This window comes from Ambystoma mexicanum, chromosome 2p, assembly GCF_040938575.1.
Source record: "Ambystoma mexicanum isolate Mex_15411 chromosome 2p, UKY_AmexF1_1, whole genome shotgun sequence".
In the NCBI taxonomy this organism is placed as follows: Eukaryota; Metazoa; Chordata; class Amphibia; order Caudata; family Ambystomatidae; genus Ambystoma; species Ambystoma mexicanum.
In genome coordinates this window covers 1,064,201,756-1,064,226,742 of record NC_090923.1, presented here as the reverse complement: position 1 = coordinate 1,064,226,742, position 24,987 = coordinate 1,064,201,756, and the positions used below count along the sequence as shown (strand labels likewise).

Genomic DNA, 24,987 nt, shown 5'->3' with positions numbered 1-24,987 from the left:
ATGTAACAAACTGACTTCTAGATCTAACCTGATCTGTCCTGTCTAGGTAAGTCGGGAACACTTGCATAGTCTCCAGTAAGGCTATTGCATCCCTATCCTCCTGGGGTATCTCAGGGTAGATGGAAGGGATGATGATCTCCTGGGACACATAAAAGGACAACACCAACCACCTTCTTTGGCCAGAAGGTAGGATCATATCTAGTGGTAATAGACATTAGATAGGCAAGACTGATAGATAGCGATGGTGACATAGGAGGGCTCCTCTTTCCCCAGGTCTCCTGGGAGACCTGGTAGTCACGAAGAACACCTCTATGAAGTTGAAGAGTTTTAGATCGGCTGATGCTACTAGTTCCAACAGAGTGCCCTACAAGGCCTTAACCCCATTGGAAGGTTGCAAGAGTGTGAAAGGTTCTCCACCTAGGACATGCAATCCTGCAACAATAAAGGAGCTGATTGATGATGGGTAGATCAGGCCCATCATCCAACAAAGGTCCTCAGAATGCTCTAATGACCACCCATTGCAATGGCAGACAGATAAGGTAAACACCAAGTGAGAGTTAGCAACAGAGAGGGACACTGTACCAAAACAGAAGCAATACAAGTGAAATAACTGTAAAGCAACATGGCAAGAGACAGAGAGAAACCAACAGATGCAGTCAGCAGTAGAGTGTGGTGTATTCATTTGTGGGTGTCTATCGCAGTAAATAAGAGCTAGTCCCATGATCTCCCATGCTCTCTGGACCGTACAATATCCTTTCATCAACAGCCTTTTTTGGATCGTTTTTTTATCAAAGTTTTTCAATTAAAAAAGCTCATAAAAAAATATAGGGGGGGGTGGGAAAGTGCATATAAGGGTTTGGGGGTCGGGAATATAGAAAAAAGCAATAGGGGATGGGGTCTTGGGGACTTGGGGGAACCGCCAAAAATTAAAAAAATACAAAACGATGAGTTTTTTCAGTGAAAAATATTCATTAAAAAACAAATCGAAAAATAATTTGTCGATGAAATGACATAGAAGCCTCTGGACTGACTATTATGAGAAGAGTGCATCTCTCACTGTACATTATTACCTACATTCGATCTGTTTTCATAATATTCCTTTTCATCCGGTTTGAGGTAGGTCCCTGACTACCAGTTTGAAGTACTTTGTTTTGGGATAACATCAGCTCAACATGTATTCACCAAGGTGCTTCCAGTAGTCAGGGTATACCTACTCATGCCAGGAGTTCATGTTCACTTGTACCTGTATGGCTGGTTCATAACAGGGAACTGTGCCAGTCAGTGCCTTAGAACACCCAAATGGCAATAATCATGTTACAGAAGCTTTTTCAATCTACAAGTTGAAGTCATCTTAAACCCAACAGAAGCAAGATGTTCCTAGGGAAAGGTTTAGACAATGGATATGCTCTAGTCATTCGTAAAAAAAGAATGAGTTCTTGGTGACAGTTCCCTTTTATCAGCCATCAAAAATGATCACAATTAGAAGAAGGGATGAAACTGTTGGATATGATGCTATCAAGCATGTATCTAACCCCACATGCAAGATTGCACATGAGACCTTTGCAGGACTGGGCCAGAGTGCAATGGCCATAAGCAAAAGGGGGTTAGGAAGATGTAGTGATGTTTACAAAAGGTCACCAAGTCTCTAAAATGGTGAACAGAACATGTTACAGGGCACCCGCTGGCAAGCCCCCAGTGCAAGCCACCATTACAACACATGCCTCTGTGGCAGGGTGGGTGGCACACCTTAGGTCCATCAATGCCAAAGACAAGCCTACTACTCAGGGGGCAGAGTTACACATCAATGTTCTGGAACTCAGAGCAATTCACCTTGCATTACACAGCTTCCAGACACAGATAAAAGGGCAAAGTGTTCTGATAGAAACAGATAACACTAGCACCAGGTTCTACATAAACAAACAGGGGTGTGATCATTCTCAAACGCCAGCCCAAACAGCGCAGCAGATTTGGCAATGATGAATAAAAAGGGGAACTATGCTTAGGTGCCCAGCGTGATCCATGAGTGGGCAATTGGCTGAAAGACAGCCTTAGCCAGAATGTTCCTCACAATGTGTTAACAGAGCAATACTCACAGATCACGCACCCAACTCCACAAACATGTTATTGAGCAACTTGGCTCCTGAAGCCACAGAGTTCGGCCATTTACATTAGCCGCAAAGAAGCATGGGCGTTCTAAGAGAGGCATGCAAACTAAACGCATGGTCATGCTCTTCAGAAATAGAAGCAGCATGTAACTTGGTGCAACAAGCACATAATGAGCGTGGCACAATGTAGTGAGTCTGATGTGGTGAAGTACTTTATCTTCTAGACTCGGGACACAGGTACAATTCACTACAGGTAGGCTTAGCATAACGGACAGCATTCATTGACTGCCAGCAGGACCGGCCTTAGCGGCAGCAGCGCCCTAGGCGTATTGGCGTCCCCACACGCCCCTGGCCAACAGGGGGGGCGCCACTTTTTTTTCTAATTCCCTGCTCCGGCGCCTGGCAGGGAGTTAATCACTGGAATGGGATGCTCATGTTAATGCATAAGCGCCCTATTCCAACGCAAACCGCCTCGCTCCCGCGTCAGAGCAGGGAGGTAATCATCTCAATAGGGAGCTGATGCAAAGCCTCAGCATCCTATTGTTAATAAATGCACCCCACCACTGTGGGCACATTTAATAACAATAGGGCGCCTGCCGTGCCTTCTCCCACTATGCCAGCTCAGGCGAGCCCTTGAAAGACTCCCCAAGCTGGTGTGATGGGGGCTAATGGCACCCTGGGCGGTCGCCTGGCCTGCCCTGCTCTAAGGCCGGCCCTCCTGCATGCCAGCATAAATTTACATGGTGGAGGACACCAGAATTGGAAGCTTTCATTCCAAAGTTGAAAGCATACACCCACCAATCTCAAACCCTGCCCCAGACTTTCTTGTCAATTAGTCTACAGATGTGCCAGCTTTCTCTTTCAAACCACAAAAGAAAGCAAAAAACAGCCTGCATGTATTTTTGTGTCATTTCCCATAGGAGGGGGAAGTCCCATTAGCAAATCTAGCATTTCCAGATGGATAGTGCAATGCATCTAAGAGTGCTATGCTCTGGTACGAAATGAGCTGCAGTAAGCCAGAGCAAGAAACACATCTTATCATCTACCAAACTTCCAAGGAAATTGCATGTGTTAGGTGACATTATAGAGGACCTACCTGCCATTGTTATAGTCGCAAAGCACTGTTGAGTTGTCTCGGATCTCATTAAAATGTCACTTGAACATTACATTACATGACTATACACTCTAGGAAACTAACAATTGCTTTGCCAGTACCACTATCTTCAGAGCTGCAATGTATTGGGCTCTGTCTGAAACGCCACTACGCCACTGTTTATCCCAAAGCAACTGATTCCAGAAGAGCACACAGCTGCTATTGGTCTGACGTCACATTGCTGAACCCTTTTTCGGAGACCGGGTTGACTGCAAAGTTCAAGGTTCCTGGACAGGAAAACCTATACAGTTCTGTAAAGCGTGGGTGTGTAATGATTTCACAATTATCATTTTAAATAATTTTCCGCGCAAAGGCATGTGGGCCGATGCTTACTAAAAAATTATTCGAAAATTGAATAGAAGAAAAAAAACAGGACTAGATTATCATCAAACAAGCTTCATGGGACATGTTGGTATTTATGAGTCCTGGAGATGATGCAACATGCTCTGTATCCCTGTGCCACAGTCTTAGAGGAAGGTGACTACCTCCCCAACTCTGTGCCATTCCATGCAACTGAGCCACGCAGTGACCCTTCACCCTAGGGCGGAAAAGGTAAAAAAGTAGATCATTACAAAACAAAAGGTAGTGCCATGAAAGTGAGCACCAGGTCACAAAGTGTCTACCACGAGTAATCAGCACACCTTTTGCATTCAGTCCTGGCTATAGGTATCACTGAAGTGGTTGGGTAGAGGGAAAAGTGGTAGGGTAAGTGTAATGAAAAGATATAGGGCTAATGTTGGGGATGTGAATGTATTGCTATCGTAGTGAGGAGGGATAACTTGCTATTTATAACTTAATTGATAATTTAAAAATGTAAATTAATTTTAAAAAGATGATGAAAAAAATGTTCAGTGTCCCTCATAATATATAAAATGTAATTGATATTTTTTTTAGAAATGTAAATTAATTAAAAAAATAAGATGATGTAAAAATGTCTAGTCTCTCTCAAATATAAGCTCCCTCGCAGTGGCCCGGACCACACACACTGTCAAAAACCAATCATGACCTTGGTTCGCACAAGCACTACCAGCTGAAACACAGGCCTTCATATCGTTTTTCAGACCTTGAAATGTCACAGGATTGATTAGTCACTGCAATTGGCATGTATGGGGAAAATGAGACCAACAAAGCCAAAACATGTTTGGGGATGATTGTGGTTTTGTGCAAAACGGATGTGACCTAGCAGTTCGGGTTGGACTGGCCCTTTTGGGGTGGGACCAAGCCTGATTTGCATATGGTCTTTCCCCTTTTGTAATGGCTTGGCAGGCGAAGAACGATGGTCTGGAGGGTTGCCCACAGCAATGCCAGAGGTTAGGATTAATTCCAAACGTTCCGGTCATCACCTCATTTGTTTTGTGTAAGTCACCCCTAGTGGGACGGGTATGCCCAGCCGTGGGTACCGTGCCTGCTGGGCCTAAAGACCCAAGCTACTCCTCACAGATGAGGCCCAACAAGGTTGAAACATGTTTGGGGATATTTGTGGTCTCGTGCAAAAGGGATGTGACCTAGCAGTTCGGGCTGCACTGCCCCTTTTGAAGTGGGACCAAGCCTGATTTGCATATGGTATTTCCCCTTTTGTAATGGCTTGGCAGGAAAAGAACAAAGGTCTAGAGGGTTGCCCAGAGCAATGCCAGAGGTTAGAATAAATTCCAAACCTTCCAGCCATTACCCCTTTTCATTTGCTGTAGTCACCCTGAGTGGGACAGGTATGCCCAAACATGGGTCCTGTGCCTGCTGGGCCTACAGGACCAAGCTACTCCTCACTGATGAGGCCCAATGAGGCTGGAACATGTCTGGGGATGCTTGTAGTCTTGTGCAGAATGGTTGTGGCCAAGCAGCTTGCGCTGAACTGCCCTTTTATGGCTGGGTCTAAGCCTGATTTGCATATTTTCTTTCCCTTTTGTAATGGCTTGGCAGGCGAATAACGATGGTCTGGAGGGTTTCCCAGAGCAATGCCAGAGGTTAAGATTTATTCTAAACCGTCCAGCCATCACCCCTTTTGTTTTGCTGTATCTACCTAGAAGAGCCTGTAAGTATAGCCCGTGCTTCTCTAGTTGCAATATGTCAAAGCATAGACTGTCGCTGTCGCTAACCATTTTATTGCAACAGCAAGAATCGACCGAGGAAGCACACATACAACAAATCACCACCGAATCTGCTAAGTACGTGCAACTCACCACTCCCGTGGACACTGGCCGCAGGCATGGCTACCCGCACACATCAGAATACAGCAATGACTATTACAAATTTGGTCATGCTGATCACTTAATGTTCTGCCTACTTACATTAGACTACAACTCAACACCACTGACATGAGTATGCAGTGAAGACCTAGGACAAATTTGAGCACGCTGAGCACAAAGCGAGTCTCTAGCACTCACGCCATCTCCTGACTCCTCTCAGCACCCATCCACATGCCTGACCTCATGGGTTGCTTTCTACCAGATACTGGCCAGCCCTGCTAGGCCTTATTTGGCCAAATGCACACACACATTCTTATCTTACTCCGTGACCTTCTAAACTCTAGACTTCGGTCCCTGAGGGCGTTCCCACTACCAACGCATTGCGTCTATAATAATGGAAAAGGTGCTATATAAATGACAACTAAAATACAATACAATACAATACATATTAGTTCTTATTAGAATCATTCCCTTTAGTAGTTCTGCATGGTATTATATTTCTACTTGTAAACTGTAATTGCTGACAAGAGAGATATGAACATGGCCCTCCTTGCATGGTCCCTCCCTCGCCTGGACGTCATAGAAATGAAATATGTACATCATTCCTGGCCCCTTCCTCCCCATCACCTTTGTATCACAGATGTGAGAAATGCTATTCGCTCGGGCAACCGTTTAGACGCTATCCCGATGACGTTGTAGAGGAGATAAGTTTGCAAACAATAGAGCAAGTGGCTGGTTATGACTGTACAAGAGCCGATGACATAGAAGCGGTAGATATGAAGCACATATGCATTCTTGTATGAAGTTACACAGACACATAGATTAAACTATGCCTAGACACTAAGAACATGCTTATGACCCTTTTAGATAGAGGACATCTACACTTTTGCTATGCACTAATGCAGGTGGCACAAGAACACACATAAACCGTTTGCTGAAACTGAATGCAACTAACATGAGAGGCCATGTAAATCAAAATGGAAGCTGCAGCCCCAATGAAGTGAATGGAAAGCACTGGGAAGGCTCAAGAATACAGGGGAGGCCTGACTCGCTGATCCAGCGGGAAAGCATAGACCAGACTGTTTGTGTAGCCAGTGAACAGGTTACAGCCAAGGACACCAATGGACTGAGAGTTTTACTGTTGCAGATGAAAAAGGACACCTGCAGTCAGGAAAGCTAAAAATCCTCATAAATGTGAGCAGGAAAATTAAGTTTATGGTCTCTACACACGTGATCTGAGGTTCAGAGACAAGGCCTATTCATTTGAGCCAGCTCAAGACAGACGATACAAACGTAATGCTAGTTTGAGGGCTAAATGATCTGTCTCAAGGCCTAGAGGATCAGAGATGGTAACCATATTGGTACACACAGCACCTTTAGGACTGTTCTCATCACCTTGAATTGTTGCTCATGGGCTGGTAACCATCCAAAGCTCCAAGGCTGAGAGGACCATCACTGACCAATCCCTATTCACCTTCTGCGCTAGTTCACACTTTGCTGCATGGTCCATTTGTAATGCGCTAATCTAACATGCTTGTGTTTGCAACATTTAGGAGGTGTTCACAGGTGGAGCCACCAGATAGCACTAACCCTGCATGGTTTCTATATGCAGCCTACCTCACTAACCAAGCCCACCCCACCTTAGGTTTGTGCAAAGTATAATTTGTTTGTAATGTCACAGTTGAATAAAATGCCATGACAAGCCTGAGAGGTTCATGTTTTATCCCTGTTATGAGAGCTCTTAATAAACAGTGGGTTTTGTCACATTTTTGGACTCTTCTGTCTCTCGAGTGTGGTGGCTTACCACAAACCGGTTCCTCCTTCCTATAATTAGTGGACGTGGACAAACAGCATTCATATGCCCAGTTAAACCTGATCCATTGGTCTCTTTGTGTTAAATAAACCTGTTTATAACCTGCTTTGTGAATCTTGTTGCGGCTGTTGATCCCTTGGCCATGACACTGGAGAAATGACAAGGTGTACCTGGTTTAACCTACTATCCGCACCTCTTCCTTTCAACCTCAAGATTCATGTTGTCCCTAATCAAGGCCTCATGCTACACTTTAATGCTTTGCAGCCACAGAGAGTATTATGTGCTAGTCATGAAACATATAATTATTTATAAAGATCTCACCCTCAATCTCCATACGATCCAGAGTAGTTGGGCCGGTGCAGTAAGCAATTACTGACCTGTAAGGTTTATAGTGATCACGTCGAAAAAATAGCATCGACAAACAAAAGCATTGCATACAAATCATTGAATGCAAAAGCATCCACAACGTACATTTTACATGTAAAAGTGCACTTCCATCGAAACCAATCCATCGACAATATACATGGACTGGTTTCAATGGAAATACACTTTTACATGTAAAAAGTATCATTTTCATGCTTTTTTTGCAACTTTACAACGTTACATGGCGCTGTCCAGTGCTGAAATTTCAGTACTAGCCAGCTCCTTGTACCATTTCAAAGTGTTTCTGTATATTGGGGAGGGGGGTTCTCCCCTCCAAAACCCTGCACCCCCCACACCCACCCCCAACCCTAGCCCTAGCCGCAACCCAAACCCTAATGTAACCCATAATTAAACCCTAGCCCCAACCCTAACCCTAACCCTAATGTAACCCTAAGCTAACCCTAGCCCCAACCCTAAGCCTAATGTAACCCTAAGATAATCCTAGCCCCAACCCTAACCCCCAACCCTAACCCTAATGTAACCCTTAAGCTAACCCTAGCCCCAACTCTAACCCTTATGTAACCCTTAATCTAACCCTAGCCCCAACCCCAACCCTAATGTAACCCTAAACTAATCCTAGCCCCAATCCTAACCCCCAACCCTAACCCTAATGTAACCCTTAAGCTAACCCTAGCCCCAACCCTAACCCTAATGTAACCCTTAATCTAACCCTAGCTCCAACCCCAACCCTAGCTCTAATATAACCCTAAACAAACCCTAGCCCCAACCCTAACCCTAATCTAACCCCTAATCATAACTTTACATTTTGATGGATCCATCGATGTTTTGCTGTTTGATGCATTGTCATTTGATGGAATGACTGGCTATACCACCTGTAATCTTCATACTCTGCCTTCCCCAAAGTGGGTTTATAATTCTCTCTCCTTTCTTGTTAACCCCCGCCCTGAGTAAAATAAGGCACACTTACCAACAGCCCCCGCCCCCCTTCTATTTCTATATGAGCTGGAAGAGTGTTTTTAATCCAAAGGGGTGAAAATCAGGCGTAACCACTAGGTCGAAGAAGGGCAGGGCTAGGAGTAATGAAGATAACTGATGAGTAATCGGACAATGACCCCCCACTTCCCTATTCTACGTCCCAGTTTTTTATGAAATTATGTAATGGTTGGTCATATTTCCTAACCCCATTGCACATTGTAGAGAATGTGATTTTTTAATTGGGATAGAGAAAGTTTCTAAACGAAATACCTTTTCTATAAACGGAGCGATGTGTATTGTAATGAACAGGTCATAAAATAAGTTAGCAGTTTTGAGGGCTTGTTTGTAGTTGGGCAGGATTAGAGCCATAAGACGTTTGAGTGATTTTAAAAATAAATATATTTTGAAATAATAAAAGGAGAGCCTACAACTTATTTTTCTTTTGTATGTGTGTTCAGAGGTCCCGTTGTGGTGGCTGGTGGGTTTGAGATGTCGCCATATGTTTGTGGAAGTTGATGTCGCCTTACCTTGGTTGATCATCCCTGGATTCTGCAATGGTATTCTTCAGCCATCTTCTGATTGGCAAAGTTAACACCATTCACACTTGACCTCCATCCAAATGTAACAAACTGACTTCTAGATCTAACCTGATCTGTCCTGTCTAGGTAAGTCGGGAACACTTGCATAGTCTCCAGTAAGGCTATTGCATCCCTATCCTCCTGGGGTATCTCAGGGTAGATGGAAGGGATGATGATCTCCTGGGACACATAAAAGGACAACACCAACCACCTTCTTTGGCCAGAAGGTAGGATCATATCTAGTGGTAATAGCCATTAGATAGGCAAGACTGATAGATAGCGATGGTGACATAGGAGGGCTCCTCTTTCCCCAGGTCTCCTGGGAGACCTGGTAGTCACGAAGAACACCTCTATGAAGTTGAAGAGTTTTAGATCGGCTGATGCTACTAGTTCCAAAAGAGTGCCCTACAAGGCCTTAAACCCCATTGGAAGGTTGCAAGAGTGTGAAAGGTTCTCCACCTAGGACATGCAATCCTGCAACAATAAAGGAGCTGATTGATGATGGGTAGATCAGGCCCATCATCCAACAAAGGTCCTCAGAATGCTCTAATGACCACCCATTGCAATGGCAGACAGATAAGGTAAACACCAAGTGAGAGTTAGCAACAGAGAGGGACACTGTACCAAAACAGAAGCAATACAAGTGAAATAACTGTAAAGCAACATGGCAAGAGACAGAGAGAAACCAACAGATGCAGTCAGCAGTAGAGTGTGGTGTATTCATTTGTGGGTGTCTATCGCAGTAAATAAGAGCTAGTCCCATGATCTCCCATGCTCTCTGGACCGTACAATATCCTTTCATCAACAGCCTTTTTTGGATCGTTTTTTTATCAAAGTTTTTCAATTAAAAAAGCTCATAAAAAAATATAGGGGGGGTGGGAAAGTGCATATAAGGGTTTGGGGGTCGGGAATATAGAAAAAAGCAATAGGGGATGGGGTCTTGGGGACTTGGGGGAACCGCCAAAAATTAAAAAAATACAAAACGATGAGTTTTTTCAGTGAAAAATATTCATTAAAAAACAAATCGAAAAATAATTTGTCGATGAAATGACATAGAAGCCTCTGGACTGACTATTATGAGAAGAGTGCATCTCTCACTGTACATTATTACCTACATTCGATCTGTTTTCATAATATTCCTTTTCATCCGGTTTGAGGTAGGTCCCTGACTACCAGTTTGAAGTACTTTGTTTTGGGATAACATCAGCTCAACATGTATTCACCAAGGTGCTTCCAGTAGTCAGGGTATACCTACTCATGCCAGGAGTTCATGTTCACTTGTACCTGTATGGCTGGTTCATAACAGGGAACTGTGCCAGTCAGTGCCTTAGAACACCCAAATGGCAATAATCATGTTACAGAAGCTTTTTCAATCTACAAGTTGAAGTCATCTTAAACCCAACAGAAGCAAGATGTTCCTAGGGAAAGGTTTAGACAATGGATATGCTCTAGTCATTCGTAAAAAAAGAATGAGTTCTTGGTGACAGTTCCCTTTTATCAGCCATCAAAAATGATCACAATTAGAAGAAGGGATGAAACTGTTGGATATGATGCTATCAAGCATGTATCTAACCCCACATGCAAGATTGCACATGAGACCTTTGCAGGACTGGGCCAGAGTGCAATGGCCATAAGCAAAAGGGGGTTAGGAAGATGTAGTGATGTTTACAAAAGGTCACCAAGTCTCTAAAATGGTGAACAGAACATGTTACAGGGCACCCGCTGGCAAGCCCCCAGTGCAAGCCACCATTACAACACATGCCTCTGTGGCAGGGTGGGTGGCACACCTTAGGTCCATCAATGCCAAAGACAAGCCTACTACTCAGGGGGCAGAGTTACACATCAATGTTCTGGAACTCAGAGCAATTCACCTTGCATTACACAGCTTCCAGACACAGATAAAAGGGCAAAGTGTTCTGATAGAAACAGATAACACTAGCACCAGGTTCTACATAAACAAACAGGGGTGTGATCATTCTCAAACGCCAGCCCAAACAGCGCAGCAGATTTGGCAATGATGAATAAAAAGGGGAACTATGCTTAGGTGCCCAGCGTGATCCATGAGTGGGCAATTGGCTGAAAGACAGCCTTAGCCAGAATGTTCCTCACAATGTGTTAACAGAGCAATACTCACAGATCACGCACCCAACTCCACAAACATGTTATTGAGCAACTTGGCTCCTGAAGCCACAGAGTTCGGCCATTTACATTAGCCGCAAAGAAGCATGGGCGTTCTAAGAGAGGCATGCAAACTAAACGCATGGTCATGCTCTTCAGAAATAGAAGCAGCATGTAACTTGGTGCAACAAGCACATAATGAGCGTGGCACAATGTAGTGAGTCTGATGTGGTGAAGTACTTTATCTTCTAGACTCGGGACACAGGTACAATTCACTACAGGTAGGCTTAGCATAACGGACAGCATTCATTGACTGCCAGCAGGACCGGCCTTAGCGGCAGCAGCGCCCTAGGCGTATTGGCGTCCCCACACGCCCCTGGCCAACAGGGGGGGCGCCACTTTTTTTTGTAATTCCCTGCTCCGGCGCCTGGCAGGGAGTTAATCACTGGAATGGGATGCTCATGTTAATGCATAAGCGCCCTATTCCAACGCAAACCGCCTCGCTCCCGCGTCAGAGCAGGGAGGTAATCATCTCAATAGGGAGCTGATGCAAAGCCTCAGCATCCTATTGTTAATAAATGCACCCCACCACTGTGGGCACATTTAATAACAATAGGGCGCCTGCCGTGCCTTCTCCCACTATGCCAGCTCAGGCGAGCCCTTGAAAGACTCCCCAAGCTGGTGTGATGGGGGCTAATGGCGCCCTGGGCGGTCGCCTGGCCTGCCCTGCTCTAAGGCCGGCCCTCCTGCATGCCAGCATAAATTTACATGGTGGAGGACACCAGAATTGGAAGCTTTCATTCCAAAGTTGAAAGCATACACCCACCAATCTCAAACCCTGCCCCAGACTTTCTTGTCAATTAGTCTACAGATGTGCCAGCTTTCTCTTTCAAACCACAAAAGAAAGCAAAAAACAGCCTGCATGTATTTTTGTGTCATTTCCCATAGGAGGGGGAAGTCCCATTAGCAAATCTAGCATTTCCAGATGGATAGTGCAATGCATCTAAGAGTGCTATGCTCTGGTACGAAATGAGCTGCAGTAAGCCAGAGCAAGAAACACATCTTATCATCTACCAAACTTCCAAGGAAATTGCATGTGTTAGGTGACATTATAGAGGACCTACCTGCCATTGTTATAGTCGCAAAGCACTGTTGAGTTGTCTCGGATCTCATTAAAATGTCACTTGAACATTACATTACATGACTATACACTCTAGGAAACTAACAATTGCTTTGCCAGTACCACTATCTTCAGAGCTGCAATGTATTGGGCTCTGTCTGAAACGCCACTACGCCACTGTTTATCCCAAAGCAACTGATTCCAGAAGAGCACACAGCTGCTATTGGTCTGACGTCACATTGCTGAACCCTTTTTCGGAGACCGGGTTGACTGCAAAGTTCAAGGTTCCTGGACAGGAAAACCTATACAGTTCTGTAAAGCGTGGGTGTGTAATGATTTCACAATTATCATTTTAAATAATTTTCCGCGCAAAGGCATGTGGGCCGATGCTTACTAAAAAATTATTCGAAAATTGAATAGAAGAAAAAAAACAGGACTAGATTATCATCAAACAAGCTTCATGGGACATGTTGGTATTTATGAGTCCTGGAGATGATGCAACATGCTCTGTATCCCTGTGCCACAGTCTTAGAGGAAGGTGACTACCTCCCCAACTCTGTGCCATTCCATGCAACTGAGCCACGCAGTGACCCTTCACCCTAGGGCGGAAAAGGTAAAAAAGTAGATAATTACAAAACAAAAATAGCGAGTAGGTAGTGCCATGAAAGTGAGCACCAGGTCACAAAGTGTCTACCATGAGTAATCAGCACACCTTTTGCATTCAGTCCTGGCTATAGGTATCACTGAAGTGGTTGGGTAGAGGGAAAAGTGGTAGGGTAAGTGTAATGAAAAGATATAGGGCTAATGTTGGGGATGTGAATGTATTGCTATCGTAGTGAGGAGGGATAACTTGCTATTTATAACTTAATTGATAATTTAAAAATGTAAATTAATTTTAAAAAGATGATGAAAAAAATGTTCAGTGTCCCTCATAATATATAAAATGTAATTGATATTTTTTTTAGAAATGTAAATTAATTAAAAAAATAAGATGATGTAAAAATGTCTAGTCTCTCTCAAATATAAGCTCCCTCGCAGTGGCCCGGACCACACACACTGTCAAAAACCAATCATGACCTTGGTTCGCACAAGCACTACCAGCTGAAACACAGGCCTTCATATCGTTTTTCAGACCTTGAAATGTCACAGGATTGATTAGTCACTGCAATTGGCATGTATGGGGAAAATGAGACCAACAAAGCCAAAACATGTTTGGGGATGATTGTGGTTTTGTGCAAAACGGATGTGACCTAGCAGTTCGGGTTGGACTGGCCCTTTTGGGGTGGGACCAAGCCTGATTTGCATATGGTCTTTCCCCTTTTGTAATGGCTTGGCAGGCGAAGAACGATGGTCTGGAGGGTTGCCCACAGCAATGCCAGAGGTTAGGATTAATTCCAAACGTTCCGGTCATCACCTCATTTGTTTTGTGTAAGTCACCCCTAGTGGGACGGGTATGCCCAGCCGTGGGTACCGTGCCTGCTGGGCCTAAAGACCCAAGCTACTCCTCACAGATGAGGCCCAACAAGGTTGAAACATGTTTGGGGATATTTGTGGTCTCGTGCAAAAGGGATGTGACCTAGCAGTTCGGGCTGCACTGCCCCTTTTGAAGTGGGACCAAGCCTGATTTGCATATGGTATTTCCCCTTTTGTAATGGCTTGGCAGGAAAAGAACAAAGGTCTAGAGGGTTGCCCAGAGCAATGCCAGAGGTTAGAATAAATTCCAAACCTTCCAGCCATTACCCCTTTTCATTTGCTGTAGTCACCCTGAGTGGGACAGGTATGCCCAAACATGGGTCCTGTGCCTGCTGGGCCTACAGGACCAAGCTACTCCTCACTGATGAGGCCCAATGAGGCTGGAACATGTCTGGGGATGCTTGTAGTCTTGTGCAGAATGGTTGTGGCCAAGCAGCTTGCGCTGAACTGCCCTTTTATGGCTGGGTCTAAGCCTGATTTGCATATTTTCTTTCCCTTTTGTAATGGCTTGGCAGGCGAATAACGATGGTCTGGAGGGTTTCCCAGAGCAATGCCAGAGGTTAAGATTTATTCTAAACCGTCCAGCCATCACCCCTTTTGTTTTGCTGTATCTACCTAGAAGAGCCTGTAAGTATAGCCCGTGCTTCTCTAGTTGCAATATGTCAAAGCATAGACTGTCGCTGTCGCTAACCATTTTATTGCAACAGCAAGAATCGACCGAGGAAGCACACATACAACAAATCACCACCGAATCTGCTAAGTACGTGCAACTCACCACTCCCGTGGACACTGGCCGCAGGCATGGCTACCCGCACACATCAGAATACAGCAATGACTATTACAAATTTGGTCATGCTGATCACTTAATGTTCTGCCTACTTACATTAGACTACAACTCAACACCACTGACATGAGTATGCAGTGAAGACCTAGGACAAATTTGAGCACGCTGAGCACAAAGCGAGTCTCTAGCACTCACGCCATCTCCTGACTCCTCTCAGCACCCATCCACATGCCTGACCTCATGGGTTGCTTTCTACCAGATACTGGCCAGCCCTGCTAGGCCTTATTTGGCCAAATGCACACACACATTCTTATCTTACTCCGTGACCTTCTAAACTCTAGACTTCGGTCCCTGAGGGCGTTCCCACTACCAACGCATTGCGTCTATAATAATGGAAAAGGTGCTATATAAATGACAACTAAAATACAATACAATACAATACATATTAGTTCTTATTAGAATCATTCCCTTTAGTAGTTCTGCATGGTATTATATTTCTACTTGTAAACTGTAATTGCTGACAAGAGAGATATGAACATGGCCCTCCTTGCATGGTCCCTCCCTCGCCTGGACGTCATAGAAATGAAATATGTACATCATTCCTGGCCCCTTCCTCCCCATCACCTTTGTATCACAGATGTGAGAAATGCTATTCGCTCGGGCAACCGTTTAGACGCTATCCCGATGACGTTGTAGAGGAGATAAGTTTGCAAACAATAGAGCAAGTGGCTGGTTATGACTGTACAAGAGCCGATGACATAGAAGCGGTAGATATGAAGCACATATGCATTCTTGTATGAAGTTACACAGACACATAGATTAAACTATGCCTAGACACTAAGAACATGCTTATGACCCTTTTAGATAGAGGACATCTACACTTTTGCTATGCACTAATGCAGGTGGCACAAGAACACACATAAACCGTTTGCTGAAACTGAATGCAACTAACATGAGAGGCCATGTAAATCAAAATGGAAGCTGCAGCCCCAATGAAGTGAAAGGAAAGCACTGGGAAGGCTCAAGAATACAGGGGAGGCCTGACTCGCTGATCCAGCGGGAAAGCATAGACCAGACTGTTTGTGTAGCCAGTGAACAGGTTACAGCCAAGGACACCAATGGACTGAGAGTTTTACTGTTGCAGATGAAAAAGGACACCTGCAGTCAGGAAAGCTAAAAATCCTCATAAATGTGAGCAGGAAAATTAAGTTTATGGTCTCTACACACGTGATCTGAGGTTCAGAGACAAGGCCTATTCATTTGAGCCAGCTCAAGACAGACGATACAAACGTAATGCTAGTTTGAGGGCTAAATGATCTGTCTCAAGGCCTAGAGGATCAGAGATGGTAACCATATTGGTACACACAGCACCTTTAGGACTGTTCTCATCACCTTGAATTGTTGCTCATGGGCTGGTAACCATCCAAAGCTCCAAGGCTGAGAGGACCATCACTGACCAATCCCTATTCACCTTCTGCGCTAGTTCACACTTTGCTGCATGGTCCATTTGTAATGCGCTAATCTGACATGCTTGTGTTTGCAACATTTAGGAGGTGGTCACAGGTGGAGCCACCAGATAGCACTAACCCTACATGGTTTCTATATGCAGCCTACCTCACTAACCAATACCACCCCACCTTAGGTTTGTGCAAAGTATAATTTGTTTTTAATGTCACAGTTGAATAAAATGCCATGACAAGCCTGAGAGGTTCATGTTTTATCCCTGTTATGAGAGCTCTTAATAAACAGTGGGTTTTGTCACATTTTGGACTCTTCTGTTTCTCGAGTGTGGGGGCTTACCACAAACCGGTTCCTCCTTCCTATAATTAGTGGACGTGATTACACCCCCTTCCACTTCATGGCTATAAGTCTTCCACAGGTTCTTCTCTTAGCATGCATGCATTTGTTATGATCCCTCTTCTCTTTTTGTGAATGGCACACCCTAGATCTGCTTCAACTTCAGGAATATTATGAGTTAAAGAGTAGGTTGCACTGACCTGAGCCGCGCTCTATCTTTACCACCAGGTGACCAAGTTCATAGAAAGATAAAAAGGGACGTGAACAGAAGTGTTTGGAAACAGTGAAAGGAGTGCAAGGAGCAGGAGTGCTGTAGGCACCTCCGCCCTAGTGTGGAGCAGAGCATGCTGAGGTGGCATGGACACTGGGATGTGTGAGGTCCAAAACTGAGCCATGAGAAAGAAGTTAGGACACAGAAACTGACAGGTGTGTGCCTGTGGTTGCTGGCTGGTTACGAGAAATCAGAAAGCCGATGCCTCCCAGGACTCCGGCAGGGAGAGGACGTTCGGTTGAAGGGAATGGTGAAACCACCATGGCTCCAGTGAAGCATGCAGAGGTGGCCAGCAGGACAACAGCCTACGTTCCTGAGATAGAGAGTTACCCTGTGCTTACAAAATGGTAAGGGCAGGCTGCAGACCCGGTGGCCATGGTGAGGGGGGCTAGGGTCAGCATGGCAGGCCGAACTGCAAATAATGATGGCAGGCAGAGCGGAAATAGCCATATCATGAATATGAAAACACAGTTACGGTGACAGCTCTTACTCTCTGAGCGGCGGTCATGAAGGAAATGTGGTGCCCATGATGGTAAAATGGTATACCACACATCTGCTTGTGGATCTGATCCAAGGGGGCGGGGGCAGGCATGGTAGCTTGGGATTGTACACTGTGTATCCACACCGGCTCATGGATTCTCAGCATATCAAGCATAGAGCAAGCAAAATGGCTACATGGTTGCCAGGCAGCCAGGCTGAAGGCGCCTCAACTCTCTGGCAGGGGGAACTCCATTAAAAGGAAATGAGTAAGGGAAACAGAGAGAGGAAACTGAGCTAGAAATCTCTGCCCACGAGGCCCATTCGGAGATGAGAAGAATGGAGCATGAGCACAAGTCTGCACAGGGGAAAAGGCATAAGTACAGATTGTGTTCAAAAGGTGGTAAGATTCGACGTCATTGTCCTCATTTACACTGTCGTCTACCATAGAAAACAATAGCGCTATAAGGAATTACTTGGGCAAGGAGGGGTGGAGAAAGTCCCGAGACAGGTATTACACTCAATGGGATTTGTGGACACAATGGAAGCGTGGCTTGCAATTGATCCGTAAAGGGCACAACAGACAAACTATCCCGAAGCAGGCATTCCCCTGAGTTTGTTACTAGGAATAATATTGCAGTTAATCAAAAGGCCTCTGAAGTGGAGGGGGGTCCTCTTACCCTCCAGCTAAAGCTCATTGTTCAGACACCACGGATCTATCCTGGACAGCTTCAAGAAACTGAATAGCGTAATTGACGAATAATAGGCTGAGAAGGGGTAAAAGAGCACGTGGAAATGCTAGCGGCTCCCACTTTTGATGTGGTTGGGAGGGGTAGCAATAGCAGTGGGGTAGCCTTATAAAGAAGGAGGCGCATCCCAGAGTGGGGTGAGCTTTTTTTTTTTTTATTCACATTTTAAAAAAGTCTCTCAGGTGGACAAGCATATTGGTAGATTGGGGAAGACAGAAGCCATCCTACAAATCCCAAAGACCAGGGGTACGAAGACAAGTTGAGACAATAATAACATCAGAGAACAGGTTAAGCCACAGGAAAATGGAGGAATTTCGTGTATATGAGGGGAAGCAACGTCATTCCCCGAAACATCAGAAATCCCGCTGATTGGGGTCAGCCATAAGAGGTACAGTGTTTCATGTTTTACAGAATCTGGCAAGAATTCCCATTGGTCGCTTGGGCTGACGAGACGGTCCAGTATTCTTCAGATCGACTCCGTGCCCTCTTTATCACAGTCCGGAACTGTACAGGTACGAACCGTAGGGAACACGTCTGAGAGAAGAACTGAGCCTCTGGGAAGGCAGAAATTATCGCACAAGAGCGCATTATTGAAGAGACCAAAAACATAGAAGGGCAGGTTGCCCAATAAAAAAGGGCAAGTGAAGGCTGGGCCCGGACTTCAAGGCTCTGATACAGATTTCAGTGAAACCTTGCCCAAGATGGAAACATTAGAGTGCATAATGTCCCTTCAATCTGACTGGGGTGGGGGATGGATGCATAGTCACTGATTTGGCCTTAGGGGCTTTGGTGTATATTTCCCCTGATACCTTTAAGCCTTCATGGTCAGAGAAGGATTGGGGTCGGCCACGCAGAAATTGTGGTGGGAGTTCCTTGCTAACTAAAAAGGGCATGGTTCCCAATCTTGACAGTACTAGCAATGTTAACCATTGCATATTACCGCCTCCTCTCAGGTCACATCAGGAGTTAAGTGATGGGAGGGCCAAATTGTGGTCGGTATGGAAATTGAAAGGAGAAAGTTAAGGTGGCTAGGGTCATTTGATCAAGAATCATACTGCTAACAGCGGTCCAGATGCCCGGCAATGCTTAACCACTATGATTGGCAATGGGCTAATGTGTGGCTCAATGTGAAAGGAATGGTATACGTAGATCACATGGCAGAAGATTTGGTCAAAAACAATTTGATCAAATTACTTTTAACGAATTTCACTGCAAATATATGTCGGGGTGGGTTAGGGTAATCATTAATGTGGGGGGATATACGGAGGGCTCCGGAGGGGGTCTCACGCCACATATATTTGCAGTGAAATGTATTTTGGTTTTAAAAACATTCGATCACATCGTCTTCGAGAACTTTTTCTCAATGAGATCACATATCCAAAGGAACATCATTCTAGATCTAGATCATTCTAGATCTGGATAATGGTACCCCAGTGATTCCTTAATTCCTTCAGGATGATTTCTGGAAGGGATTGGCGGTTCTCCCCTGAGAGGCCTGTACACTGCGACCAGGGCCTGCCATGAGTACTGTATTGAGGGTCCTGAGTGGAAGGCCAGTTAGGCTTTTGAAGAGTTTTCATTTTTGTGAACTTCAGCCAATGCCACTGCTCCCTCCTCCATGGGATTTTCCAGTGCTTCTCAATTCCTTCAATGTAGCCCTAAGGAGATTACGTCAGGTTTCTAACTCTTAAAGGAACTTTCTGCTGGTGGCCCCTTGCCCGTACAGGGGGAAGTAGGCACCCTCCATTGTACTTCCCCCCTTATCAGTGGGATCAGCTAGACTCATTAATAAAGGTGTGATCCAGCTATAGTTGTGTCTGAATTTCACAAACCGCAGGACACTGTGTTGCCAACCTTCTTTTAGGATGACTTCTCTCTGGTGGAGGAAGAGTGTCAAGGTCTAGATGTCGTGAGAACAGTCCTGGAATACTGTCGGAAAGGCTGAGGAATTCAGATAAACTGATGGTTTGCTGGGCACATGTTTGAGCATCAGAAAACTTTTGGCTGAACCAATCAGATGCTGGATCAGATCGGTTTTTACAATGACATAAGTAAACATTGGGCGGCCCCTTCTTGCAAATAACCAAGATGATCTGTTCAAGGTACGTCAGCCCCATGAGCCAATCCGGAGAGTGTTTCCATACAGGTGTGCGTAGGGAAGTGACTTGGGAGGACCCATTCTCGTTTATCAGGACTATGATTGGTGCGTGGACAGTGACGCTTTGGGTTCCTGGGGTACAAGTGCAGGATGACTTGACAGCAAATGAAGATGGGGTATGCATGCTGTGTGGTCAGTGCGGGCTATCACAGGCCCTTTCCATTTCTACAGTTGTTCTACCTTATAGAAAAGTACTAGGAAACGGAAGAGGACGTGGAGCTAATGAATGGCTTACTGGTAATCTGCATTACTCCAGGTCCATCTCTTCCGCGTCACACTACTGACGATCCACCGTCCTGAAATTTCAAAGATCCATGATCCACTTGCAAAATGTAACTGTGGGATTGTGGGATACTGGAAGTTGCATAGCTCTACAAGGGGGGGGCGGGACTAAATGGATATGGGAATAGGTTCTGTCATCCAGGCTGTGCGACATAGGTCAATTCTGCGACATGCAAGAGAAGGACTAGGAGTATTGACGATCATTGGAAAGCAATCTATTTATCACCTGGTGAGGCCACCATTGCCAAGGAATCCATTGTAGATGCATGCCTCAAACATTCATCGCGGGAGGCATTTACACTTTTCCAGACACGTAATGGAAAAGGGGAGAGTCAAGGTGATTTTGCCTGTGCTTCTTTACTCATGACTTTGATACTACTTGGTGGAAACGATAAAAATTGGATGGGCAGCAGGGACCTGGTGCAAAAACATGTGCATGGAGGTGGTTCCCTCCTTTCAATTCAGGTTTCACATTATTACCCCCAAATTGCCTTAAGTATGTTTCTATAATACTGTATTCATTTTCAAGGTGGCACATCATGTGACCTGTGCCCATTTCAAGGCATCTGTATAAACAGAGCTTTATGTTAGGTTTTCAAACCCAATCGTTAACTTATCTGTACCACCCGGAGCTGGGAAGATGCCTGGTCAAGTACCCACATGTCAGAATAGCTCAAGACCAGGATTCACCCCTTAACCCAAGGGTCTGATCCGGGCAAATCATGTATTCTCATTGTGTCTTATCTGCCAACATTAGGAGCCCCTAGAAGTGATTCCGTGTGCAGTGTGAGCCTCACTTGTAGTTTACTGGTGTTGCTCCATAGATAAGAATAGTGACCAGTCATAGTCGCCATAGAAAGTAGCAGATGCTTTTACCAAATGTGTATCTTGCCCTGAGGATATTGGGTACATTTCCAATTGCTGTTGCACCCTGGTTCCCCTCTTCCATCATAGCACACCTTTGAACCCTTAACTGAATTAAAAACGTGATGCAAACATTCTGCAAAAAATAAACCTTTGTGCTGCAAAATGTCATTTTTAAGCCACACAATCTTGGATTCCATGCTGCAGTGGAAGAGGTTGTCTTTCACAGCAAGATGCCAAGACCCACAGCCCCTCCACCCTGGGTCTCCTGGCGTGGGCACAGAGTTCAGGGCAGCACTGTTGGAGTGTGATGAAACTTGGATGAAATAAGGGCTGGAGGCATCATTTCTCGGCCCTCACAGGCAGAGGAGGCATCCTCCTCGATTCTACCCAGCCAAGCCTAGAGTACATGGTTGCGGTAGGGGTGTACTGCACGGGAGTGGTGGCAAACTATAAAAGTGGTAAGGGTGGGGTGGATGCAATGTGACTGGGGGTGAAAGGTAAAGGGGTGGAGTGAAAAGAAAGGGGAGAGCTGGTGGGAAAGGAAGATCCGCATGAATGTCCTTGCTTTTCTTTATCACTGGACTTGTACTTTTTATAACTCAATTAATGTATATATGTTGAATAAAAGCCACACACCTTTTATTCTTGGGACACTGTCCGGAGGCCTGCAGTCTACTGCATTAATTTGTTATGCTGTGGCAAAGGCAGTTTTCCCTGTAGGACAGTGGCCAGTGAATGGAAGGTGGAGTGAGTAGTGGATGACAGATAACCGTGGTGAAGGGGCCGGTGGAAGAAGGGGGAGTGAATGGAGGAGGAGAGCAGATGGTTTTTGGAAGGGGTGAGAGGATGGAAGGGGACAGAGGATTTGCCTCCTCAACAAATTGAGTGAACCCGATCAAATCACTAAGTCAGCAGTATCTGGTAAAGTAACCAGGATGTTTGCAGCCAGTCAGACTCCTGAATGCACACCTCTAAAACAAAACCAGCATTGGCAATACCAACAGTTTTGGCTTTTCTGTAGGCATGTGAAAGGAACTGGCCAAATGGTATTAACTGGCCATCGAATTTACCAGCTGCAAAATTGTGCGAGTATCTGGGACTTTAATAGCAGTGCCTGGCAAATGCCCCAAAACAATCGGCTTTGCCAATGCTTGTTTATATGAGGACTTCAATGAAGAACCTGCATAATGCTTATAAATCGAGTGGCTGAAGGCAGACCTGGTTAAGATGTTATTATTACGATAGTAGCTCATTTACTGCTCCAATTAAATCATTAATTCTCAGAAGACTACTTTGAAAAAATGCCGGCAGGACTTGGAGCACAAAGTTTGATGGCAAGACTGGTTAAAGCTAGCTCAACAAAGATCCCAGGAGGGTGTGTTTTGGGCGTGCAGGGGCAGGAAGCGGGTGGGAATGGCCATAGGACTTCGCATTGGCATAGTCAGTGAAAAGGTGGTAAAAAGCCAAACAACACCTACAAACTTTGTGTGCCTCCTCGTATGCCTTTTCTACTCTAGCTGTACTCTAATCCAATAGTGGTGGTTTATTGTTGGCGCTTTAGCACCACCTAGTGGCAAAACTAAAAAGACTACCTAAAGCTTATCATTGTCACACTTGGCACAGCCATTTTTTCCTCCAACCCTAAACTATGTCTCTAAATCCCTCCGACCCAGTACCATCTGACAATCTTCCCCGCGGGACCCTCAATCGGGGCCACTGACGTCGCTGTCTCATTGTGAGGCTAATATGCTGCGCTGCTGCACCTCCTCGTACTTGGCTTGCACTGAGGCTCCCCAGGCCTGTCTGCTCTGCGCAGTGGGTGTCATTTCTTCTCCTCATACCTCAGTGATGATGGTGGAAACGAACACGCTCCTGTCGTAGTCCCAGCCGTCGGCGCAGGGCTGCTTGGCAATGGCAGTCACGTTGTCGGCGGTGGCATTCTGAATCAGCAGCCACCACTGAGGCTCCGTGAACTGCAGGCACTTCTCCGGCCTCTGGTTCCGGTCCATTGGGATGGTCGCCCTCACGAAGTCCTCATGGGCCAGGCTCGTGTTGGTGTCATGTGAGCCATTCCTTGCAATTGCAACCCGACAATGGTGGGTCGGGATTCCAGCGGAGAAGTTCTGGAGGAGATTATGACTGGCCATCATGAGGATGGGCACGGCCAGGAGGGAAACCTGGATGAACTGGAAACGTCCCATCCCTCCCACCACATCCAGGAGATCTGCAAAGGCCATGGCTGCTTCCCCCAAACCAAACGCCGATAAACAGACAAAATGAAATCTCTCAGCGTGCCCCAAATGTTTCCAAGTCTGTCGAGGCTTTATCTCCAAGATACGTGATGGATGCAGACATGCCCCGCAGATCCCAAGCCAGGTGCACCGATGGAGGCCTTGATGTAGCACCACAGAACACACACTTTCCCGGATCCGGAAAGAGGGTATTATTTAGTTTGATGTCCAGTGCGGCTCCCTATATGTGGCGCGGACATGGGGTAAGCAGGGCCTTAGTGGACGAGTGCGCCAATCTTTGTTTCTAAGGATGCTTGAGTTTTAGAGCATCTTACGCTTTGGTCCAGGAGACGCACGCGCAGCCTCTCTGAGGGAACCTTTCCCAGCGCTTAGATTCCGCAGAGAGCGCTCTGGCCTCCGCGTGAGGTCCGCAGGGCGGGAAAGGCCGCTCCGCTGTGGATGGCGTGCACTGCCCGTGCGTGAGGTGGTGGCAGAGTGTCCGCTCTGTGTAAAGGAAACAGGTCCCTTTCGGCGCGACCTCCTTCTGTTATAAAGCGTAATCAGCTCATTTGGATAATGTTTTACTTTGGCTTGCAGGGATGAGCCCTAATGAAAAGGTCGAAAAGTGACCACAAAAGAATGTGCGTGTAGATAGAGCAAAGGGCAAGGGCAGGCTTAGGTTTAATCTGCCTGCTCGCAAGGTGTTACTCTCTGAGCAGGCCCCAGGGGTGGACTGACCTACAGGCAACTCTGGAGATTTCCCAGCGGGCCTTTGCACCCTGGGCCTCTTTTGTGTGGCAACTTATTTTATTTCCAAATGTTCTCATTGGAAAAGGGTTGACGGATTTCTGAAAATGTGTAAAATGAGGCCACTTTGAAAAATATTTCTGGGGCCTCTTTTGGTTCCCAGTCCACCCCTGGCAGGCCCCATCGCAAGCTGCGGTCAGGCGTGGGCTTTGCCTTCCCAGCACGCGGCTTGGAAAAAACACTTTCAGGCAGAGGACTCCCCCTGCTCTTGGACTTTCAGAGACTCGCTGGTGAGGGTGTGTTTCGAGAATGGTTTGTTGCTGTGGTTCCTGGAGACAGAGCAAGACCCTGCAAGTCAACCACGGTTTCCAGGGCAGGCACGCGGCATGAGGAGTCTGTGCCGCTGCCCCGGAACCCGCTGTCATTGGCCCTCCACAGTCACCAGTGCCTGCCTGGACTATACCAAGTGATATAGTTGTAAAGTGGGGCTGTGCTGTTTCCATGTACTAAGCTTGCTTTTCTGTTTGTCCGAGTAAGACCACAGTTTCACCTCCCAACCTCCTGTGGCTGCCTAGAGACAAACACCCCATTCCAGAGGCCCCCAGATGCTGCAGGCAATACAATTACTGCTTATCACTTCCTTTCTTCTAGCAGAGAATTTAAAGCTCTAACCATTTTTAACTCATGGCTCATTTAAAAGACCATTGTTTTGGACAAGGCGT

The 24,987-nt window shown here is 45.8% G+C and overlaps 1 protein-coding gene across 1 annotated transcript in view; it reads right to left on the bottom strand.

Moving 5' to 3' along the window:
- Positions 1-24,015, bottom strand: part of LOC138567113 (solute carrier family 22 member 6-A-like) — a 303,311-nt gene extending 279,296 nt beyond the window's left edge. Inside the window, exon 1 of the mRNA XM_069644996.1 lies at positions 23,129-24,015. Within this exon, the coding sequence (XP_069501097.1) occupies positions 23,129-23,524 (396 nt within the window). The 5' untranslated portion in view covers positions 23,525-24,015. The remainder of the gene's footprint in view (positions 1-23,128) is intronic.
- Positions 24,016-24,987: the final 972 nt, after the last annotated feature.